The 25,081-nt window shown below is 42.7% G+C and overlaps 1 protein-coding gene and 1 pseudogene across 7 annotated transcripts in view; one reads left to right on the top strand and one right to left on the bottom strand.

Annotated features, from left to right (window-relative positions):
- The window catches only part of Acbd6 (acyl-CoA binding domain containing 6), a 135,563-nt gene that overhangs the window by 76,140 nt on the left and 34,342 nt on the right, over window positions 1-25,081 (bottom strand). For 2 of the 7 annotated variants that reach the window (XM_039090468.2, NM_001011906.1), the window contains exons 4-5: window positions 16,064-16,146; window positions 626-731 (exon numbers count right to left, since the gene is read on the bottom strand). The exons of 2 other annotated variants lie outside the window; for them this stretch is intronic. In XM_039090468.2, the coding sequence (XP_038946396.1) occupies window positions 626-731; window positions 16,064-16,146 (189 nt within the window). Of the gene's footprint in view, window positions 1-625; window positions 732-16,063; window positions 16,147-19,502; window position 25,081 lie in introns of those variants that run through there. 3 more of the 7 variants (XR_005492218.2, XR_010056910.1, XM_006250036.5) reach the window with 3 other exon arrangements.
- Window positions 21,084-21,871, top strand: LOC100526819 (deoxyuridine triphosphatase pseudogene; annotated as a pseudogene).

Raw genomic sequence — 25,081 nt, 5'->3', positions numbered from 1 at the left:
TTGGTGGCAAGGAGGGAATTTGGGGTCTTGCAGGCGCTGGACAAGTACTATACAGCTGTGCACACCACCCCTCCAAGGGCCCCTATGACCATTTCTATTTTCTTGTACAGAATCACAAAATAACAAGAAGTCATTAAACGGTAACTAGCAAATTTTGCTCCTGTGTTAACTGTAACTCAATTATTCGGTATGCTGCAACTTTATACACAAAGTCAGCTGCAAAGTAGTATATCCTACAAAATAATTTAGTATAGTGGGCCAGCGTTTAAATGACTGGCTTTACAAAACTTCTGCCAGATTTCTAGGAATATATTTCTGAACAAGACTCGCCACATTTACAGCATAACCGAAGGCATACCTACAGATATCGCTTACCGTGCTCATGGCTCCTCTCCTTTACCACAGACAAATGGAAGCTACTTGGCAAGTTTCAGCTCCTAACTTAATTTACAGCATGGACGATGCTCTCTGAGATGCCCTTGGCCCCGCTCCACTTAAGAGTCGCAGCTGAGAAGCACGGCAGTGACAAAGTGTCACTGCAGCAGAACAACAAACGCATAGGACGTAACCGGCCACCCGCAGCACCCATGCACGACATCGGCACTCCAGGGCTTGCTTTCCATACCTCTTCATCTGTCATATTCACATCCACAGTTTTCGATTTGATGGCTTTGGTTATGTGGTCAATGTTGTTTTCCCTGCAGTAATCAAATATGTTTTTGTCTTCTTCCCTAATTAGAGTAAAAAAAAAAAAAGCTGTTTGTTTGTCCTACTGGATAAAACACAAAGGTTACATGGTCTTAACACAAGTTGTTCTCTGAGGACATAGACCTTAGTGGGTTTAAAGTGACAGGCAGAGCATTAGATTCCCAGTTGACATAATGAATCCAGTGTCTAAAAGGACCACAGAAACCGTGGTCCTTGTAGGAAAGACTTCCCCTCCTCCAAAGTTGCCTCAAGGTGGGTTTTCTGCACCCTGTCCTGCACCGGTCACTTTCATACCCTGACAGCACATTCCTGGGAGGTGGGCTTTCATTTAGAGCAGCACTGTGGTAACATGGCAATTGTGTCAACAGTGTGAGGACACACCTGTGTGTGAAGGCGGGTGAGCACGTGTGGATGTCCTTGATTGCTCTTTCATTTACACGAGGCAGGGTCACTCGAGGAGCCCAGAGTTCACCAATTCCGTAAATCTAGCTGGCCAGATTGCACCAGGGATCCCCTGTCTGCCTCTTGAGTTCTGCCCTAGGCCCTGGAAGCTGAAATCAGTCTTCATTCTTGTGAGCCAAGCCCCTTCTCCCTAGTCTTCATTTTTTACAATACTCTCACTTCACAGGCAAAGAGAGGTTAAATAACCTTGCAAATTAACCCACATCTATCAAATGTAAAAACAAACAAGCAAAGCTGTGGGGGTGGAGAGACGGCTCAGCAGTTAAGAGCGCACACTGCTTGCGCCTGAAGAGGCTCTAAGTGCAGTTCTTGGCAGCCCACAGCCTCCTGTAACTCCAGTTCCAGGGCATCTGACACATCGGGTCTCTGTGGCACCTGCACTCAAGTGCATAGACGGCACCCCCATCGCACACAGTTAAAAATCTTTAAAAACAGAACTCACTGAGAGCAGCTGATTTTTATTTATATAATATATTTTCTATTATGTCATGTGCCTCCACTAGTCGGCGGCAGTCCAGTGCAGAATTTATGGCAGACTGTTTTAGTATGAGGTCTGCAAGCTCTCTAAAATACTACCTGGAACTGGGTCTGGGGAGATGCCTCAACAGTTACGACCAGCTGCTTGTCCACCAGACCTGGGTTCAATTCCCAGCATCCACAAGGCTCACAACTGTCTCTAACTCCAGGCCTAGTGCATCCAATGCCCTCAGCTGGCTTACATGGGCACTGCATGCATGCAGTGCACGGGCACATTCAGACAAACACCTATGTACACATACAATAAAGATAAATAAGACCTCAAAAATATTACATAGAATTATCCCTGTAATGCCTATGTGTGCATTTTTCTAGATTAGTGACTCAAAAAATGGCAATAGGTAATTTAGAACATCTCTAACATCTCTAATAAATAGATGAACTTTATGGACAGGTATAAAAGAATTTTTATATTCCCAAATTTATTACTACTACTTCTACTACTACTACTACTACTACTACTACTACTACTACTACTATTATTTTGAGACAAGGTTTCTCTGTATAGCCCTGGCTATCCTGAAACTTGCTCTGTGACCAGGCTGGCCTTGAACCTCCTGCCTCTGTCTCCTGTGTGCTAGAGTTAAAGGCATGTACCACCACCGACTGGCCATTAATGTGTTTTATTATTTTCAAGACCTTATCATCTACTCATTAAAAAAAATCGAAACCCTTCAGAATCTGTCTACCTTAAAAGACAATCTGAGTACCCATGCAGAGTAAAAAGTTACTGCAACCGTAGCTGACGATCTCAGAACACACAACTCTGGCAGCAACCACACACGGCCTTTCTGAAGCATTTATTATATCTCACTGTGCGCCCACTACACAGAGGGCACTGGGCAAGGTGATACCAACCAGAGGTACAAGGCTGAGCAAGAACGTGACAGAAGAGTAAAAGTGACAAACTATAAGCATCATTAAATCGGGCAGTCTGTCCTGGGGAAAGGACTGAAGGAGAGCAGAAGGAACGGCCTGCTTCCGGCCAGTGAAAGTGAGCTCGGTTGTAAGGAAGAAACCATGTCTTGTTTCACAGAAATCAAAGTGTGCTTTAGACACCCCCCCCCAAAAAAAAACCCAAAGCCAAAACAAACAAACAAACAAACTATGAAAAACTAAGGCCAAACCCTAGAAAAGTCTGTTTTAAAATTATGGCTGTATATACTATGACTTTTGCTGTCACTGGTTACCAATGGCAACACTACTTCTGCTAAAAAGTGGGTTTCTATTTCCATCTTGGGAACAACAGGGCCTTGGAACTCAAGCGGCGATGACCTCAACTGCTGGAGAAAATGATTCTATCACCTGAAGCAGAACGAACCTCGGTCTCTGGAACAACGGTTCTGACTTGGGAATGATGGCAGCTGGGGTGGGGCAGAGTGGAAAACTGCAGGCCACCTGGGCCACCACTCCTGGTAATATGCAAGGGTTACTCATGGGCGAGAGGGCGTTTAGCCTGCTCCATTTTGAACACAAGTTCCCAATGCCATGCACGCCTGCCCCTTAGCACTCAGAACAGCACAGACACACTCACTTGTGTATCTTGTCTAATGCGTTTTTAATGTTTCCTAGATGCTTTACCTGTATCAACTATTCGGTTTAGTATGAAAATTTCTAAAGAGCAGCAGACATTTTAAAATCTATTACCTGTTTATAATAGGCAGCTCTTACTGCTAAACAGGTAAGGCAGAGGCATCTAAAATAACACTACATGGTAAGGGATACAATTTAAATATAAAAAAAAACTTTAATAAAACCACTGCAAATGTGCTACAAAGCCAAGTGTCTAATATTAAAAAACACTAAAGATATTCTTGGTCTTATCTGTTAAATATATACGTATATCAATACTTACACCAGAATACTATTTTATTTACTAGTAAACAAATCAAATAATTACCCCACCCCACCGCCAACCACTTTAATTCCTGTAAACAGGATCTTACTATGTAGCTCAGGCTGGCTTCAAATCTGCAACCTCCTGCCTCAGCCTTCTAAGAGCTAGATTACAGGTACGTGTTACCACATCTGACACATACAAACCAAACTTTTTTCCTCCCTTTGCAATCTCCCGAGAAGTCCTCTGAAACAATCACCCTCTGATGCTGTTTTTTTTTTTGTTTTTTGTTTTTTGTTTTTTTGGTTCTTTTTTTTCGGAGCTGGGGACCGAACCCAGGGCCTTGCGCTTCCTAGGTAAGCGCACTACCACTGAGCTAAATCCCCAGCCCCCTCTGATGCTGTTTAAGAGACGAGTGACCCTAACCTTATACAGTGTAGACCTTAGAAATATTAATTAGGGCCTTTCTGCATCTTCTGATTTATCTCCCTTTCTCTTATGATTTTTACTTAATAATCTTTTTCCTCTTTGGTGAATGAGTTTTTTCCTAGCACAAGACAAAAGTCTCTTCTAAGATCACTCCAAAGGTTTAAAATATATCACTATACCTAAAGGGGAAAGAACCTACTGGCATTTTTCAAATTCACTTGAAATGTAAAGACACACCCTAATGGGGGTGGTGTTAGAATATGGCCACTGTTACAGTCTGAACATGCAGTCTCCCTAAAAGACTCTTATGCTGAAGGCTTGGTTTCTGGCTGGTGGAGGTCTTGAGAGAGTCTTGGACCACGAGGGGACTAATCTTACTGACCAGTGCAGGCTGAATGGACTGTTAAGGGGGTGGGGCTCCTTGGAAGACCTTAGATGAGGAGGATGTCTCTGAAGGATAAGTTCTGTCCCTGGATCTGGCCTGCCACCCACCTCTCTCTCCCTGGCTGCCGTGGGGGTAACGTCCTGTGGCTCGCACTCCTGCTAGCACACCTTCAGTGTCAGGCCTGTAGCACTGGAGAGCCGTAGCCTCTGCAAGTGCACCGGAGTAACCTTGGCTTCCTGAACTTCATTTATCCCTGGTATTTTGTGGCAGCAATGCAAAGCTGACTGACACAGCTACTTCATCTAATCTCAAGAGGAGAGGGCCCTGCTCATTCCTAAAACTGCTGTCTGTCCCACGTTCTGCAGAGACTATCTTTTCCTGCCAAAGGCTGTTTTCAAGTAGGCTTCATGCGATCCATGAAGTCCATGCAGTTCCTAGTTCACCTATCTCATAAAATTAAAAATATACTTATGGTGCCAGCTCAGAAATCTAGTCTTCAGAAAACACTTCACTTTACTTCAAAATATTAAGCAACTGAAGACTGATATATAGCGCAGTATTCTAGTAAAGAGATAGTGGGAGATATTTGAGGGATTAAAACTCAAAGGAAGTAAGACCACATTTAAAAAGATACAAACAAGGGGTTGGGGACTTGGCTCAGTGGTAGAGCGCTTACCTAGCAAGCGCAAGGCCCTGGGTTCAGTCCCCAGCTCTGGAAAAAAAAATAATAAAATAAAACCAAAAAGATACAAACAAATGCCGATGGTTACTTAGACCAGAGGCCCAGGAAGATACAAGTACTCAAAGGCCTCCAGGGGATGTGCTGGCCAGGGAGCTCATCCCCAGTCTCAGCTAAGCAACACCTTCTGCTGTGTTCATCTGCCCACAGGACTTCAGGCGCTAAGAATTTCACTCCCTTTCACCCTTCCTGTGTTTTCTTCACTCAAACAATCTCTTCTCCATTGGTTTTTTTTTTTAAAGCGTGTATAGTTAATTATTTAACAAAATGTATCATGTGAATTACTTTGATCAAATATTCAGATATAATAATTGAAGAGGCACAAATAAAAAAAAGTAAGTGATGTCTCAGAAAACACAATTTTTAACCTTCAGCTTATACACATATTTTGTTGTAGAGAACTGTGATAACATGATGACCACATAGAAACACGGAAGTGAAAACTAAGAAGAAATGTATATGAATTTTCTTATAGAGAGCGCACTCACACACTTTTTAATCAGAATCAGAATATAGCTTTTTGAGATAACCGAAGCATCACATGGTTTGGGGGAACATCTCCCATGCATCACCCCTTTCCAATTCTTCAATAACTGTCACATATTTTTTTTAAAAAAGAATTATTATCACCTTATTTAAATTTCATTAACCACATTTTTGAAGTGAAATTTATTTTAAAAATTATATCATTTATAGAAAGTAAAGTCATTATCTTTTGCAATTATTAAAAAATTGGAAATGTTTCCTAAAGTCCTCAGGCACTACAAAAGGATGTTGGGTCACCACTGCTCTGACCCAGTACTCTGCACAGGAGTGGCCAGAAGCCAGGAGCCAGCTCCCCAAATAAAGAATATCCAAATGTGTAAAGAACTCAAAAACTCAACGGCAAGAAGACAAACACCCTGATTTTTAAATGAAAAGGGGTCGGAACAGGCATTTCTTGGGGGCAGGGGAGGGAGGGGAGGAAGAAAAAGGGGTAGAGAAAGGAAGAGGGAGGAGGGGGAGGGGAGGGAACAGGGAGAAAGGGAGGAGGGGGAAAGGGGAAAGTGATAGGGGGGAGAAGAAGAGATATGGATGACCCATAGCCACATGAGAAAAAAATTTAAATTCTAATCAGAAGTGAATTGAATATTAAAGCCACAATAAGACTCCATCTCTTGCCTACTAAACCAGTTATTACCAAGAAGGTGCATGTTAACAAATACTGGTGAACATGGAGGAAAAGGAACTCCCACATGCTGTTAATAATAGAGCATTTTGAAAAATTATAGGAGTGCCTAAAAAAACAAATATGAAGTTTCCATGTTTCCAGCAAGTGTACTTCTGGGTGTATAGCTAGCGGACTTGAAGTGCTATGAGGAGATATTTGCACTCCATGTTCGTATCTGCATTATTTCAATAGCCTAGATGTGTGTCCATCGATGAGTGGATGGGTGAAGGAGACGTGACATTCACAATGCAATGAATGAAGAAGATTCTACTGTCTGTGACAATACAGAACGCAGGTGGGACCACAGAAAACAGAGTGTGTTGGTTTGAGTGAGAATTGCCCAAAGAGTCTAATTTGTATGTCTGGTTCCCAAACATGGGATAGGGAGGGTTGGGAGGGTGACCTTGTTTTTTTTTGTTTTTTTTGTTTTTTCTTTTTCTTTTTTTCGGAGCTGGGGACCGAACCCAGGGCCTTGTGGTTGCTAGGCAAGCGCTCTACCACTGAGCTAAATCCCCAACCCCGGGAGGGTGACCTTGTTAAAGAAGGTGTGTCACTGGGAGTGGGCTTTGAGGCTTCAAAAGCCCACATCATTCCAGTACTGTCTGTCTGTCTCTGTCTCTGTCTCTCTCTGTGTGTATATCTCTGTGTCACTTTGTCTCTCCCTCTCTCTCTGTGTCACTTTGTCTTTCCCTCTCTCTCTGTGTCACTTTCTCTCTCTCTCTCTCTCTCTCTCTCTCTCTCTCTCCTCTGGCTTGACACGATAAAAAAAAAAAAAAAAAAAAAAAAGAAAGTGAGCCTACAAATGAGACCTTATAAATAAAGTAAAATAAAATAAAAATAAAAAGTTTAAAAAAAGTAAATGTACTCATTGATAAGCCCAAAAGCTCAGATACAATTCACAAACCACATGAAGCTCAAGAAGAAGGAAGACCAAAGTGTGGATGCTTCAGACCTTCTTAGAAGGGTGAACAAAAATACTCACAGGAGGAAATATGGAGACAAAATGTGGAGCAGAGACTGAAGGAAAGGCCATCCAGAGACTCCCCCACCTGGGGATCCATTCCATATACAGACGCCAAACCCAGACAATAGTGTGGAGACCAAGAAGTGCATGCTGACAGGAGCCTGACTGATATAGTTGTTTCCTGAGAGGCTCTGCCAGAGCCTGACAAATACAGAGGTGGATGCTCATGGCCAACCATTGAGCTGAGAACAGAGTCCCCAATAGAGGAGTTAGAGAAAGAGCTGAAGTAGCTGAAGGGGCTTGCAACCCCATAGGAAGAACAACAATATCAACCAACCAGATCCCCACACACACACACCAGAGCTCCTAGGGACTAAACCACCACCCCAAGAGAACACAGGGATGGACCCATGGCTCCATCTGCATATGTAGCAGAGGATGGCCTTGTAGAGCATCAATGGGAGGAGAGGCTTTTGGTCCTGCCAAGGTTCAATGCCCTAGTGTAGGGGAATGTCAGGGCGGAGAGGTAGGAGGGAGTGGGGGGGAGCACGCTCATAGAAGCAGGGGGGGGGGGATGGGATAGTGGGTTTCTGGAGGGGAAACCAGGAAAGGGGATAACATTTAAAATGTAAATAAAAAAAATCCAATAAAAATTAATAAATTGAGCTTCAATTAAAAAAAGTAAAATAAAAAGGACTGCATGGACAAAGGAAGAAGCAACTGTCCACAGCCGTGGTTGAGGTACCAGTGGCACTGGAGGAGTAGGCAGGACAGCCCATCATACAGAGCCCTGTACATGTTGGCGCAGTGCAGCGAGTTAGCTGGGGAAGAACAAAGGTAAGTTCCCTACACTCTGGATCAGAGGCAAGAGGACACCACACTGTCCTTCTACACAAACGAGGTGAGTACTAACAGAGGGGAGCCTGCCTCGTGGACACCTCGGCAGACTGCTGCTGCAGATGCCTTCCCTTACTGTGTTACAACAACCCAAAGTAAATATTTCCAAACAAATATTTACAAACAAAACAATTTTACTCACACAAGGGTTAATTTAGTGTATTAAAAATTCTTGCTTTTGGGGCTGGGGATTTAGCTCAGTGGTAGAGCGCTTACCTAGGAAGCGCAAGGCCCTGGGTTCGGTCCCCAGCTCCGAAAAAAAAAAAAAAGAACCAAAAAAAAAAAAAAAAAAATTCTTGCTTTTACTTAATATGTAATTAAAATCTTAGATGATAATTTTTCCCTATAGAACACCAGTTTTGAGTCTTAATTTTATCAAAACTATTACTGAGAGTTTGTTCTGTTAGCTTCACAAATATCCTTCAAGTCATAGCTCCCTCCTGAAACACTCTTTTTCAAGACCAAGAAGCAAAGACGTAGTGTTGGCAAACACTTGTTTCAACGGTAATCACATTTAAGGCATACCCTTTAAGATTAAAGCACTTATTGTCTGGTTTACTGTAATGTTATTCTTGAAGCCCTGCATGTCAAACAGACATGTATGTGGAAGTCACCCATTGATTAGAGATAATTAGTTATGTTGGAAAAATTAACTATGATTTTATAAAGACACTGACTACTGGAAGTCCTTTCTACCTTCTAAAATCTGCCTCTTAGCAAAGTTGAAGGAAAATTGTGGTGCTTTAATGTGTCCAAGAAAATAAAATTTCTGATCGATCCCTGGAAAGTCAGTGCCAACACCAGAAAAATTCACACACCTGCTTTGCTAAAAGACTTCTCCGAAGGGTGAGTTAACATTCCCAACCATTAAATTGTTTAAAAATCAATGAAACAATACAGAGGAAGCATCATCTGTTTTTTCAGGGAAGTATATTCTTAAGAATGCTGAAAGGAAAAAGTATTTAATTTTTAAAGTGAAGATAGTATAGAACTATAATACCAGCTGTCAAATTCCACTTCATTAATTAAAAATTACAATGTCTCCTCAGCCATTTCAGGATCCAGCAGGGCACACAAACTGTAGGAGAGCTACTAGCCACAGTGACCCTAGACAAGTAACCTAACCTTGAATTTGTATCCTCATCTGTGACACAGATGTTCATTAACAAATCCAGGATGAAAATTGAGTGAGATAGCTCATATAACATCATATGAGTATAAACAGTCAATAGATGATAGTGTTGTTATATTAACTGCAGAGTAAGAAGAAGTAGAAGCAGAAGAATCAAGAGTTCAAGGCCAGCCTGGGCTATGTCAGACCTTATCTAAAATATATAATAATTTATCATATGTTTGAAGGTGGGATAATTTATCATATTTAGACATTATCATTATCAATCAATCCACCAATAAACCCAATATTAATCAGACCTTGAAAAATAAAAATAAGGCACTGTGACTTGAGCAGGGTGACCAAAGCATAAGAGAAGACTATTCCTAATGTCGTGGTGAGGGACCTTGTTCCTTTTACTTATAATGCGTACACTGCCTCTCTTGTTTAATTTCTAAAGTTTCTTTTATGTGTATGAGTGTTTGCCCACATGTATGTCCATATACCATGTGTCCAAGGTGCCCAGAGATGAGAAGAGGGAGTCAGATCCCCTGGGACTAGGGTTGTGAACCATCAAGCGGGTGCCAGGAATCAAAGCCAGGACCTCTAAAAAAACAGCCAATGAATGCTCTTAGCTGCTGAGCCCTCTCTCTCCAGCCCCGACATATTTTCTCTTGATATTGTAATAGCCATACTGTCTTCAAAACTATGAACTCTAGCCTTTTCTGTGCATGTCCATTAACACACAGGAAACACACACACGAGTGTAAGCATGTCAGTCGCTAGCTAAAGATGAGGATATCAGAGAGGAAGGAGAGCAGGACTAGGTAGAGATCAAAGTGGGAAGAGAGGGAACAAAGGAAAGGGAACAGGATTGGAGATAAAAGGGAAGTCCATGGCTGTGGCTGATGAATGACCCCTTTTTCAAAGAGCTCTGATCTGCAAACAGGTGGATCTGCCTGAATGCTTGGTCGGCATCATGGCACCGAGCACACAGAAGCCGAGGAAGCACACCAGAAAAGGGAGGATATGAGAGCCAGGAGGCTGTTACAACACTTACTGTTTATGTCAAGACCTGCTAGTCCCCGGGGACCCATTTTCACATAATCTATAATTATCTCTTTGCTTTAATCGCCTTGTCATTCCAGAGGCTCTCATGGGCACTGGAAGAGGAAAAGCTCATTAACTAAACCTTTTCTCCTCTCTCCAGCCACCCATGGCTTTTAATTGCTTGGTGTGTTATTATCTGGGAGTGCAACTGGGATCATTTTCATAAGAAAGGGAGGTAGAGAGCAGGAAGGGAGCCATGAGTCCCTGAGGTATGCACCACAGACAAACCTTTGCTTTCTCAATTATTTATGCCAGCTGAGGTTTTACAGGCTGAATAAATCCATAGCTCAAGTTCATTCTGAGCAGTCAGATCCTCAAGAGAGGGTTGCCCACTTGCCTGTGCACACTTGTGAGTCCTCAAGGAACGACCAGACTGTAACAAGACATATGTCATCTAATTTATTCCCGATCGCCAAAGTGTTAACACAGTGTTGATCGCAGGCAACAGTGAAATAGGGAAGGGTTACACTAGCCAGCCAAACAGATGCTCTTAGTGCTAAGAACGGTGCTGTCACTGGGACCGTGGTGTCTCATGATGACTGGGCCTAATCAAAGTGTAAGGATCAAAGACTCCATCTTTAAAACATAAGAGATGTTTAACAATGGCAGTCCTTAAACAGACTTGCGAAAACCAGGTTAGTATATAACGACGGTAGGCTCTGAATAAAACCCTAAGTAGAATTTTATACCAACGAATTTTACAAATAGCAATAATACTATGTCATACTGCTGCCTGTTATCCAATCACATTTTGCTTCCAAAAAATTTACAATAGTTTCTGTATCAGTGTCAAGCTTCTGTGCTTTCAGTCTAGTTTATATTTCAACCAAGAAAACAAGGCATAAAGCAAGCATTTTTATCCTAGTTTTTACTTATATTCTTCTACTTTATAATCAATATTGAAGAACAACTAGCAACCAATGAAAAGTTATTTTTCAAAATAGTCTTCAAATGTTATTACTGTTTAAAAATGGAAACTTTGTAAAGTCAACAATGCAAACATCTCTTTGAAATTCTGCATGCTTTTTTGTCTGACCACAGCAGTGACCTCTGGCATTTTCTGCCAAAACACTTCATTTGTCTCACAGAACAACTAATCAATTCCAGAGCCCATCAATCATTTCAGTTGTATACTAGACTGGTCTCACTGAGAGGAGGTCCAGATGGCTGCCTGAGTAAGTGGAATTAAAATTCTAACAGATTATAAGGCATCAAACTACAAAATATAACAGAGAAGACCAAATCTTATTGCAGGCTGGCTAGGCAGTATACCTTTTCTTTTTTCTATTTTTAATTCTGGCCCTAATTTTTTTCAATGCATATGTTGACTTCTAGAGCAAACACAAGCAGGCGTTCACTGCATACTGAAGTCATTTTGGTGACTGCACCATGTGCAGAGCCCTGTAGACAGTACCCCTGCATGTGGGAGTATAAACAAATACAGCTCATCTGAGAACTACAGCTAACCAAATGATAAGATTACACGTGTACCAAATCTAATAGCCTGGCTTTCCCTTCCTAGTTTTCCAGAATCTCTTGCAAAAGTAAACAGTTTGCACCTGACTTGTAAGCAGGCTGAACTGTAATTTTTGGTTCCTATTTTCAGCGCTTGGTCTCTTGTGGTGCCCTCTGTGCTGAGTGCTAATAAAAGCTTTATGGAAATGCATATTCTGCCAGGAAGTATTCTAGGCACTTGTATGCATCTGTATATTCCACACTATCACCCCATTCTACAGATGAGTAAGTTCCTCAGGTCCCAGCTAGAGTGGTGGAGCCCACAACAATTAACTAACTTCAGCACTAGCTGCCCTGTGTGGCCTCTGGGACACTGGTACAGAGTCCTATACTATGATGACATCATGCTGTCACTTTCTCCTATACGGCAGAAACAAAGATCTGAACCAGAAGGTCACTAACTGGGCTCTGAGCTCATCTGTAACATGGCCAGGAGAGCCGAACCATTGGTCCCAAGCTATTCAAAAGCCTGCTGACTTCCTGAACTTCACAATACACTCAAAATACATTGTTTATCTCCTAAGGAAAAACAGTGATTATGCAAAAAGCCTTTTTCCTTTCGCCCATCTATTATTTGATATTTCTAAATTTATTTCTGCTTTCGTATCAATTGAACACAATTCTGATAAGAATGTGTCAATACATTGAACTGCCTGAGGATCCAGCTATACCTCTCTTGGGCATATACCCAAAAGATGCCCCAACATATAAAAAAGACACGTGCTCCACTATGTTCATAGCAGCCTTATTTATGATAGCCAGAAGCTGGAAAGAACCCAGATGCCCTTCAACAGAGGAATGGATACAGAAAATGTGGTACATCTACACAATGGAATATTACTCAGCTATCAAAAACAATGACTTTATGAAATTCGTAGGCAAATGGTTGGAACTGGAAAATATCATCCTGAGTGAGCTAACCCAATCACAGAAAGACATACATGGTATGCACTCATTGATAAGTGGCTATTAGCCCAAATGCTTGAATTACCCTAGATGCCTAGAACAAATGAAACTCAAGACGGATGATCAAAATGTGAATGCTTCACTCCTTCTTTAAAAGGGGAACAAGAATACCCTTGGCAGGGAAGAGAGAGGCAAAGATTAAAACAGAGACAGAAGGAACATCCATTCAGAGCCTGCCCCACATGTGGCCCATACATATACAGCCACCCAATTAGACAAGATGGATGAAGCAAAGAAGTGCAGGCTGACAGGAGCCGGATGTAGATCTCTCCTGAGAGACACAGCCAGAATACAGCAAATACAGAGGCGAATGCCAGCAGCAAACCACTGAACTGAGAATAGGGCCCCCGTTGAAGGAATCAGAGAAAGAACTGGAAGAGCTCGAAGGGGCTCGAGACCCCATATATACAACAATGCCAAGCAACCAGAGCTTCCAGGGACTAAGCCACTACCTAAAGACTATACATGGACTGACCCTGGACTCTGACCTCATAGGAAGCAATGAGCAAGAGCACCAGTGGAAGGGGAAGCCCTGGGTCCTGCTAAGACTGAACCCCCAGTGAACTAGATTGTTGGGGGGAGGGCGGCAATGGGGGGAGGATGGGGAGGGGAACAGACATAAAGAAGGGGAGGGGGAGGGATTAGGGGGATGTTTGCCCAGAAACCGGGAAAGGGAATAACACTCGAAATGTAAATAAGAGGGGTTGGGGATTTAGCTCAGTGGTAGAGTGCTTGCCTAGGAAGCGCAAGGCCCTGGGTTCGGTCCCCAGCTCCGAAAAAAAAAAAAAAAAAAAAAAAAAAAAAGAAATGTAAATAAGAAATACTCAAGTTAATAAAAAAAAAAAAAAAGAATGTGTCAATAACATCAGTTAAAACACAATTCATCTTAGAAAAGTAGTAGTACCATATCCCGCCAAATACCCATGACATAAACTTCAGAAGATAGCCTGTTTTCATCGTTGAAAACATTTTAATACTTAGGAAGAAATTCTAAAAGTGTACAGCTGGCACTTCACTGCAGTAATCCAGCATTCAAAGCAGGAAAACATTACTAGGGTTAAGTTTACTATAACAGAATTATTCCACTTTATTCAAATGAAGTTTCTTAATGTAAGCATGACTGATTATGTTTCCAGATCTATTGTATTAAGTAGTAAGAGAATTATTTTGCTTGTAATAGCATAAGGACTTTCAGTGAGTCTTAGCATTCGTGTTTCTGTATGTACGCTGTGGCTCAGACCTGCCCCACCAACCACACATACAATGAATAAGCATATAATAAAAATCAGAAATAGCATAAAGATCAAACCAGGTCTAACCAGGCTTACCTATAGCGAAAGTTCATATTTGGCTCAGTAGTATTTATTATACATACATGAAAGTGTCAAAAGTACTAAGAAAAGGCAAATGTGTCATGTACCTATGATCCCAGCACTCAGGAGATGGAGGCGAGAAAGTCATGAGCTCAAGGTCATCCTCCACCTGGTGCACTCAGGCTGACCTGGACCAAATGAGACCCTGTCTTAAGAACACTAACAAAGCAACAACAAAGAAACAGAAGTACTAAGAGTAGCTTGTCATGGAGGCACGCGCCTTTAGCCCCAGCTCCTGGGATCTCTGAGTTTGAGGCCAGCCAGGCCTACATTGAGGGTTTTAGGTAGCAGGAGTTACGTAATAGAGAAACCCTACTTCAAAAAACAAACAAGAACCACAACAAAAAGCTCTAAGAAAACACTATTCAAAGTGAAGAAGCTGGAAGACAAATACCCATGTTTTGTCTCAGAGTAGATGTGTAAAAACGTGTTGAGCTGAATTAAAAATCTCCATTAGAATTGGGGGTGTAGGAAATGCTGTTAATCCCAGCTCTCAGGAGGCAGAGGCAAGAAGATCTCTGAGTTTGAGGCCAGCCTAGTCTATAGAGTGAGTTTCAAGACAGCCAGGGCTACACAAAGAAACCTTGTCTCAACATGCTCACCCAACACACAGATAAAAAAAAAATCTATGTCACCAAAACAAGCGATATTCTTCTGTGCCATCAGACTTGATCTAAGAGCCATTGCTTTAGGAAGTGGGTGAGGGGAGAAGGGAAGAAGGGCAGGGGGTAGAGCAGAGAGAGCCACATGGAGAGATGCAATGGCGGGGAAGTTGGGTAAAGTTAAATGGGCTGGCTCAGAGACTGCCCCAGCAAACAGGCCAGCAGGCTTATACTATAGATGTCTCTGTGTCCTTACAACTAAACCACAAGCAGGATCCCAAAAGCCCTGCAACATCAACCCACTCCAATCAGCTTACATCTATCTCAGGAAAGCTCTCCCCAGAGCGCTACCTCGCTTTCCTGGAAGACGTTTGATGGGCTTCTGTCCCGCCAAGTTACTCCTCATTCACATCACCTATGCTCCAAGAGAGACTAATCAAGTCATTCTGGAAAATACTTTCAATCTTGGGCCCTTGCATAAACTAGCACACAAATAAAGATCATTACCACAGATAGGTGACTGATACTGTTGGAAAGTTAAAACTTCATAGTTTCTCTCTGGTACAACCCTCTCTTCATTTCCCCCTCAGTAAATTTTGGGGAGGCCAAATGGAGTTTTCCATTTGAAACATTTGATACTGGAGAGGAAGCAAGGCAATGTTTGGTTAACTAAAAGGATAAAGGCATTAAACACTCTCCCCTTTAGTGTGTAAAGTGACAATCTTAAGAGTTATTCCATGATTCCTTAAAGTAGCACAGGATTCCTTTCCTGACTTACATGGTATTGAAGAAAAAGGATTATGACATTTTTACACAGCACAAAAACTAATAAAGGTGTTAAATAGTATATTTCCAAATCCAAGTAAGAGAATGAATAAGCCAACAGTGCTGCACACACCTTTATACCAGAAGAAGAAAAAAAAAAGGAGAAGCAGATGGATCTCTGAGTTCAAGGCTACCCTCTTCTACATACTGAGTTCCAGGACAGCCCAGGCTACATAGAGACCCTGTTTCAAAAAAAGAAGAAAAAAAAAAAAAAGAAAGAAAGAAAGAAAGAAAAAGAAAGAGAGAAAGAAGAACAGGGAAGGAAGAATAATGTTTCAGATTGTATATTACCAGATTAAAATAAATATACATAGATACTTACGTGCACACATAACATATATGCATGCATGTTGTACGTACACTTCTATTGTCAAAAATCAGAACAGAAATTACCTGATTGTTTCTTCATGATACAGAGAACTAACGACTGGACCACCAAACCCACTACTGCCTTCTTTTCCTTTCTTCTCTGACACCTGTGGAAGAAAAAGGCAAGATGGAAAAAGACACACGGACCAACGCAGTACGTACTGAAAAATTATGAGACATCAGTTTCTAAGGGACACTAAAACTTATCGTCGAACAATTCTTCAATGCTAGTAATAATTTTAAGGTGATTAATAAAATCAAACTCATGGCGATCCTCCTGCCTCAGCCTCCTGAGTGCTGAGCTTACAGCTGCCATCAGTCTGAGAATGCTTTACTTTATACAAGAAGAGTGCAAAGTACCAATTTGCTTTACTTAGTCCTCTAATGTTTTAAATTTCTGCCCCATTGGCAGAATAAAGCTGGGACATCCGTGGCATTGGAGAGATGACTCAGAAGTTAGGAACATTTAATGCTTTTTCAGAGGACCTAGGTTTAGTCAGAACCTGTATAGTGGCTCATATCTGACAGTAACTCCCGTTCTAGGGGATCCAACATCCTGCTCTGGTCTCTGTGGGCATCAGGCATGCGCATGGTACACAGACACGCCAGCAAAACACCCACACTGTAAAATAAACAAATAGAGGAAATGCAAACTGAAATAAAGATGAAAATAAGAAAACTGGGAGGAAGAAGGAAAAAGAGGAGGAGGAGGGAGAGGAAGGGAAAGGGGGGGAGGGGAGAGAACAAACCAAGTACTGAGTCTCTTAAAACGAAACCACCCCAGAGGTAATAGAGCTGAAACCTCAGACAACTTTGCTTGTCAGTGATTGGGTTTTTTTGTTTGTTTTTGTTTTTAGATATAAAACCAAAAGTGTGATTCATAAAGAAAAAAATTAGTAGCTTCTATTAAGATTTAAAAAGTTGTATTCTGTGAAACACACTGGTCAGACAATGAAGCTACAAACAAGAAAACTTGGCCAACACGTTATTGATAAAGCCCGGTATCTAAAACACTCAAATAATCATTAAAAGCCAATAATAAGAAAGCAGATTATGATGCAGGTTTGAAGAGACAGCGCCATTCGGGTGGTGCTGTTTTGGGGGAGGGCTGTGACACCTCAGGAGGTGGGCACACCTTTGGGGACTCTAACCCAGGCTCGCTTCCGTTCTGTCCTGGTCTGTGCGCTTTTGTCACAGAGCGTGAAAGGCAACTCATAGACTGTTTCACATGATGCAGAAGTAAGATGCCTAATATCAAGGAGACTGGATCCACGCCTACGAAAGGGGCTGGGGTTCGGCAAGCCCGTCAGATCGGCAAGTCCACCTCTGACGGTGGATTAAAAGCAGCTCACCTTTTAACGTTATTATGTAAGATCAAATTACATAACAACATTATGTACTATCAGATAGTCAGTACCGCTGCTGCCTTTCTGATTTAGAAGTGACTAGTACTTTCTCTCGTTGTAGGCTAGGATTTACAATTCAGTGTCGCACAGCAGTGGTGATACAAGCCACCTGCCTTCCTGCTGATCACAAGGGAAGGTTTCCATCTCTACCACAGAGATGCAGTGCCTGAGTTTTTATAATGTCCACGATCATATTATAAACATTCGCTTTCACTCTGCAAGACCTGACTCCATGGCCTCATGCCACGGCATCCTAAGAATAGCCAAGTCAGCACACGCTGTGCTGTGGCCGAGCCTGGTGAGTCCACCCTCTTATCCCTCAGCCCCCTTCCTACGCTTATCCCAATTCTCAGATGGACCCCACCCCACCCCAGGGCTCCGGCCCAGTTCTGGGAGGTCTGCCTGTATCTCTGAACATCCCAGCTTGGAACGAAACACTGTGAAACTCACTGTGTTCATGAGACACAAAATCATTAACAAAACACTCACACTCAGGTTTCACTGCAAAACCGCAAACAATATGACAACCAAAACAGTACGTCTGCTCCGAGTCCACCAGGCCTAACTTCTCCAGTGAGAATCACCTGTTCCAATCCCAAGGCATCGAAAGAACAACGGTGAACTCCACCAAAGAATTAAGGGAAGTTAAAGACAAGCAGCTCAAGGAACAGAGAGGGGATAAACCCTGAGGATGCCCGAGATGATGAAAGCACAAGGCTGGTGAGATGGAAAAGGCCCAGGATTTGAAAACCGAACTCAGTAGAGACAGTCACACTGAAGGGAACTCACGGGAAATGTAGATGGAACCCAAAAGCCCACAACACTCGGGAAAAGCTTTGCGTCAAATGGAAGACGGAGAATCAGACCACACTAGCGGAGAATCTGAGTGTTCAACAACACCGACTTTCACTCTTGAAAGTTACACCACTGTCCAGATTAAGCTGGGGTCCTTCCCTTTGGCAAGACGCTGGCGACCATTCTCACCCCCTTTGAGTCTCTGGACCATGCTTGCAGTCTGGTTGCTTCCAAGATTTTTCTTTTTCGCTGGTCTGATGATGATGGTGGCTGCTAGTACAATTTGCTAACTTTCCTTGCAGGGGGCTCCCTGAGTCTCTAGACCTGTGGGTTTGGGAGGGGATTTTCATCCAGGGGTGACTGCTTCTCCCGCTGCATGGCAGTGCCAATCACACCTCGTAAACAGAGACCAGAGTCGCTAGTAACTGACCTATGATACTCAGGACAATACCTGGAATGCTTGCCGTCCCAAATACTAATGACTGAAGGTTGAAAATCTCTGGTTTGCAGTTTTAGGCAAAGGTTGAGAATTTTGGTTACTTGCATGCCTGTTTGTTTTCTCCTGTCTTCTTACTCTCTTATGTCCTTGCCTCATTTGATTAGCTTCCCTTGCTACATCTTGCAGTCCACTGCTCTTTCCTTAGGCCATCTCTAATTCGCTGTGTATTTCTCACTGTAGATCAGTACTGTACTGTACAGGTCTTTACCCTCTGGGTCTTTATGCGGCCTTTACGTTGCTCTGTATGATGCTCAAGCTTTCTTCTACTCTGAAGACTTCCATATAAGAAACATGTAACAGTATGCAAGACACACGTACAGGCAATAGTTTAGCATCTTTAAAAGGTGAAGAGGTTTAAGAGGTGTTTCATCATCTCTGTCTGTGGTGGTGTGAATGAAAAGGGCCCGCACAGGCTCACAGAGCAGCACCTTGGGGCCTTGTTGGAGTAGGAGTGCCCTTGTTGGAACAAGTATGTCAGCAGGGGCAGGCTTAGAGGGTTCCGATGCTCAAGACAGGCTCAGTGGTTCACTCATTCGTCCTGCTGCTGGCTACTTCTGCAGCACCACGTCTCCCCGCTTGCAGCCATGCGTCCAGTAATGACAACTGTGGACTGAAACTCTGAACTCTAATCCAGTCCCAATTAAATGTTTCCCTTTGTAAGAGTCGTCGTGGTCATAGGGTCTCTTCACAGCAATAAAACCCTCAGACACTATCGTTTCTACATCTGCTTTTATTGTCTTTTTATTCTCCTGGGTATTTCCTATCTTTATTTTTTTTTCTTGCTTGCTTTAAAGACTTCTATTGTAAGCCACAATGTAAACTTTACATTCCTGCTTTCCAGATCTTGTTACAACATTTTCATTATGGTGGGCTCTGTTTTGGCCCAAGTTAATAAAGCTACCTGACATCTGTCTGACCCTTTTGAGACACATTCATAAGGTCACTAGCGAGAAAACACTCTTATGACTGTATTAGCTCCAGGAAAATGGCTTAACCCCTGTTTTCTGGGTTTTTTTCCCCTGGATTATCAGTTACCTTGCATACATGCACAGGTTAGCATTTAGCCAAAGGGGTCCTTGGAGCTCGAGGCAGAATGTCCTCTCCAGTGTTTGCCCTTTCAAATCAGGGAGACTTAGAAGACAGTGTTTGGTCTTCTCCTCCCTTCCTAACAACAAAGAGTGGAGCACTGAGCCTGTCTTGAGCAGACACTCAAGGGAAGGTTCGACTTCCAGGAAAGAAGCCCAGGCACCTCAGGCTCACCTTGCCTCTTGCTTTCATACTGAGGAGCAGAGATCCTACAAACGATGCTAAACCCACACGGTGGAGCAAGAGTCTCCCGCAAACTGTCCTCTGACTTCCTAAGGATTGCTGTGGCATAAATGTCCCTGCCAGCACATAAATAAATGTAATTAATTTTTTTAAAGCTTAGAGGTTTATCCTATTTTTCTCTACTCAAAATCCATGAAGTTATTTTATGTTGCTTCAGCAGTTAAAGGAAAAGACTGATTTGGCAGCCAACGTGAGAAAATCTGCCCATGCTTATAGCATCCCAGCTATATTATGTAAGGCATCAAAATGTTCCTTCATGAAAGAGGACAAGGCAGCCAGCTCTATGAACCTTTATCATTTGCTTTGTGTTCTAGCATGGTGTCGGGGTCAAAATAAAACCAATAACAAATACTCTTTTCTATTAGAAAAATACTACAAAAATTACCACACTAATAACACATGAGGTGGTTTCTCATTTCCACGCGGATCCCTTTTTGGACTCTTTCCTATTGGTGCGTTTAACTTGTTTGCAGCTCAGACTTTGGAACTTTGTGCAAATTAATGGCTCTGTCTCACTTTCCTCATGTGTAAAGCTGGAAATATTTACCTAGCTCAAATGACTGTTTCAGGATTTAAGATTGGTCTTAAATTGGTTAAAAAGAAGAGCATCCAGATCATCTAAGGCAGCTGATGTAGTAAGATCCAGTCATTGCCCTCAGTGTCTCAGAAGCACAGGTGCGAGATGTTCGGATATGGAGGAAAAGGATCCAACTGGGAGTTGTTACCCTGTGATTCTTCTATCGTATTAACATAAACCTCTCAAAACAGGACTAGCCCATTCTTTCACATGATAAGAGGAAAAATAATGCCAGCCTTATGCAAACTCTGCTGGAAAATGGAGAACAGGAAAAGAAGACTAGCATCTGGTCACTATCTTCCAGAAATTTACATTATCCCGGTTCAGCTTCCGAACAAGGGTACAGAGATGTGGCACTGGCACCGTATCGCAAGTGTCACTATTTTCTACAATGTGAAGAAAGAAAAAACAGTCGGGGCCAGCTCGTGCACTCATTGATTTCTGCTTTTCCCCCGCCCGGCGCCATGCCCCGCTCCCACCCCTGCGACCGGCTCTGTCTCCAAGAGAGGAGGATGGCGCTTCTCAGCGCTTTGTGCGGCTCTCGGAGCACGCCACCGCACCCACCGGCGGGTCCGCGCTCGAGCTGCAGGCTATGACCTGTACAGTGCCTATCATTATATACACCCCTGGAGAAAGCCACTGCGAAGACAGACATTCAGATAGCTGTTCCTTCTGGGTGCTACGGAAGAGTAGCTCCACGTTCTGGCTTGGCTGTAAAGCACTTCCTAGATGTAGGAGCCGGTGTCATAGACCACCATTATAGCGGAAATGTGGTCGCAGTGTTGTTCAATTTAGGAAAAGAGTTTGAGGTGGAAAAAGGCGATCTGATTGCGCAGCTCACTAGTGAGAGGAGGTGCAAACACAGGGCGACACTGAGAGGGGCTCAGAAAGCTTCGGCTCCACGGGAAAGAATTAAAACTTTGCTTGAAGTATTTTGCTGTTTCAACACTGTAAACGGCTTTAATTTTGGAAGCATTTCGTGTTCTAGGACACAGGAAAGGAGACCTCTCACACTGGAACTACTCTGTTCTCTGTGGTTGATGGTTGCCGGTAAATCTGCATCGTGAGGATGGCATTGACATGCAGACTTGGTAAAACCAAGGATATAATTAGATTTTTTTTTGTTATTGTTGTATTTAAATTATAGCCCCCCAAGAACTGATTTTGCTCTAATTGCTGTATCATTTGTAATTTTTTATCCAATAAAGTTGAAGTCTTTAAAAAAAGAAACAGTCAATATGTGTGGTCTACCATTAATTTTAAGACGGTCAGATTTCAAAATGTTAAAAAGTTGGATGTCTGTCTGTCTTAGGTTTGACAGGTTGGAAACCTGAAGACAGGTGAAGTAGGCCATATGACACAGTAAGTGGATTTCAGCCCAAAGGATTCTGACAGCCAAAGCGTGTACTGTTTCTACTAAAAGTTAGTCATTCCAGAAGACGTCCTAACCTCAGGCTTTCTTTGTGTAAGGTTTGTGGTTAGGATTCTGGTCAGGAGAGGGTGTCACTGGACGGTGCTGGGATCCATCCTTGGGCCTTGGCCATACTGTCAAGCCTCTATCACTAAGGAACATCCTTAGCTACTGTAGTAAGATCTGTAAAGATTTAATTTCTTCAAAAAATACATTATACTCAGAATTCCTAACTCCCGATCTGTCAGTTTGGGTGAACTGTACTTCTGAGAACTTCATACATTTCTGTTACATAATCTATCTGACTGAAGTTATTAGAAGAGTATTTTAGTTATGGCTTATATTGCTGATTAAACATCACGACTCAGAGCAGCATGGGGAGGAAAGCATTTATCTCATCTTACAGCTTGTGGTCCACCATGCAGGGGCTTCAGGACAGAAACTCAAACAAGGTAGAAACCAGGAGGCAGAAGCCGGTGCAGAGGCCATGGAGGAGTGCTGGTTACTGGCTTGCTCATCCTCTCTTACACATCAGGACCATCTGCCCAGGAGTGGAGACTCCCACAGTGGGCTGGGTCCTCCTGCATCAACCATCAGCCTAAACTATGATCAGTCCTATCGGATGGGGGCACTTCTCAACTGAGAGGTCCTCTTCCCAATGACTTCAGCCAACATCAAGATGACATCTAACTTACTCAGCACAACTGACCTCTTGTCAACTTGACACACAAACATATCACTGTTAAGCCATAACCTTTCCCTTTTTGTGGTCCCAACATATCATACTAATATCAGTATCAATATAAAACATATCCCAAACTTTAAGTCCCATAGCCTCTAAAACTTCAAACACTTTAAAAGTTCAGTCCCTTTAAAATGTAAACCACCTAAAAATCTCTTCCAGGTTCAAAGTTTCTCTAAAATATCCAAAATCTCTAAAAATTTAAAGCCTTTCTTTAAAAAAGAAAAAAAGTTAAATACTTTCTTATTCTGAGGAGGAGGAGGAAAAGCAGGACGAACTGACAAAGCAAAGATCAACAACACAGACTCAGTGTCAGTGTCAGACTTCTGGAACTATGAGCTTCTAAACACGAATATGCTGGGCCGAGCTCTACTCCACCTCAGCTGCTGGTCTTGGTTACTGTCCATGGTATTAGCATCCCCAAAACACTGCTGTCTCCCGTTTCAAGTGGCCTGAACTTTTACCAATAGCCTCTCCTGGGCTCTAATCAGGGATCCTAACCCTGGCACAGAGAGGGCACCAAGCTCCAACTTCTCTCCATGATCCCTTCAAATCCTGGGGCTTCAGCTGAAACTCAGGCTGCAATTTTACCAATGGCCTTTCCTTCCCAGCCTAGTTTCAGGGACTCCACAGCCCTGCCACACAGTGCCAGCCTCAGCTACACTCCATGACTTCATAATCTTTCCCCTTTCTTTTTAGAATTTTGCTAATCTTTTCAAAGAACCTTTCGTTTTACTTTATTTTGCTTTCTGTGTGCTGCTGTCTAATATATCCTGAGGGAGAGAGTGTGCTGCTGTCTAATATATCCTGAGGGAGAGAGAAGACTAAAGAACCAGAGTTCCTTTTCTGCTTGCAGACAGGTGCCTAGCATAACTGTCCACTAAGAGGTTCCACTCAGTATTCAATGGAACCATACAAAGACCCATAGCCATACGTTAGATGGAGTTTGGGGAGTCTTATGGAAGAGTTGGGGGAAAGACTGAGGAACCCAAAGAGCATAGACACTCAACAGGAAGACCAATAAAGTCAGCTAACCTGGACCCTGGGGGACTCCCAGAGACAGAACCATCAACCAAAGAGCAAGCATAGTCTGGACCTAGGCACATATGTAGCAGATGTGCAGCTTGGTCTTCATGCAGGTCCCTCATCAACTGGACAGGGGCTGTCCCTGAATCTGTTGCCTGCCAGTGGATCCCATTCCCTCAACTGGACCGCCTTGTTTGTTTGGCTTCAATGGGAGAGGATGCGCCTAGTCCTGCAGTGATGACTTGATGTGTGTGTGTGTGTGTGTGTGTGTGTGTGTGTGTGTGTGTGTGTGTGTGTGTGTGTGAGAGAGGGGGGGGGAGAGAGATATACGGGGGGGTTCCCTTTTCAGAGGAGAAGGGGATGGGGAAATGAAATGAGGGAAAAGCTTTGTGCAGAGGTACTAGGAGAGGGGATGCTGATATTGGGGTGTAAAGTGAATGAATGAATAAACAACAAAACAAAGGAACCAGAGTTTGCCTCCCAGCACCCATCTGCCTGTAACTCTAGCTCCAGAGGATCTCATACTCTTTTCTGGCCTCCCAGGGCACCTGAACATACATGGCAAACATGCATACACCTACATACATGTACACACACACACACACACACACACACACGAATCACAACTAAATAAAATTGGAAACCTAAGTGTTTTGAGGAGACAAATCAAAATTTACGAGTTACCCAAAGGGTCAAGACAGTAAGAAATTTTATGTTGCACAAACGAACAAACGAACAAAAAGGACACCTCTCCTGAGAAAATTTTGAGTTTTATGCACCTGCACAATTCTTTTTATTTTCAGCAAAACTTTCTTTTATTGGATAGTTTTTGTATTTACATTTATTTCAAATGTTATCCCCTTTCCCGGTTTCCCCCTCTCCCATCCCCTCTTGCCCTGCTTCTATGAGGAATGTAAGTGATAACACTTTCTTGTCCGGTCTGTTTTGCAACAAAAGGCATAAAATGAACTAGAAATGATGTGAAGATAAAATATAAAACTTAAAAAATTGTAAAATAATGTCAACCACTTAAGAGGGGTGAGGCACTAAAATCAAACAAACCAAAAAAAAAAAAAAAAAAAAAAAAACCAAAAACGTATACTGCAGCAAATGACAATTGGGGCAACCGGACCAAGGTAATCCAGATACAGCTGGCCATCTCCCAGTTACTAACTGTGCTGTCGAGCCCTCTACCACTTGAAGTCCGTCCTCACAGGATGCAGTCACGATCATCTTCTCCATGCTTCTCCTAGGATC

The sequence above is a fragment of the Rattus norvegicus genome, chromosome 13, assembly GCF_036323735.1.
Source record: "Rattus norvegicus strain BN/NHsdMcwi chromosome 13, GRCr8, whole genome shotgun sequence".
Lineage (NCBI taxonomy): Eukaryota > Metazoa > Chordata > Mammalia > Rodentia > Muridae > Rattus > Rattus norvegicus.
The sequence above is the reverse complement of the archived record's forward strand: the minus strand, read 5'-3'. Positions and strand labels throughout refer to the sequence as shown.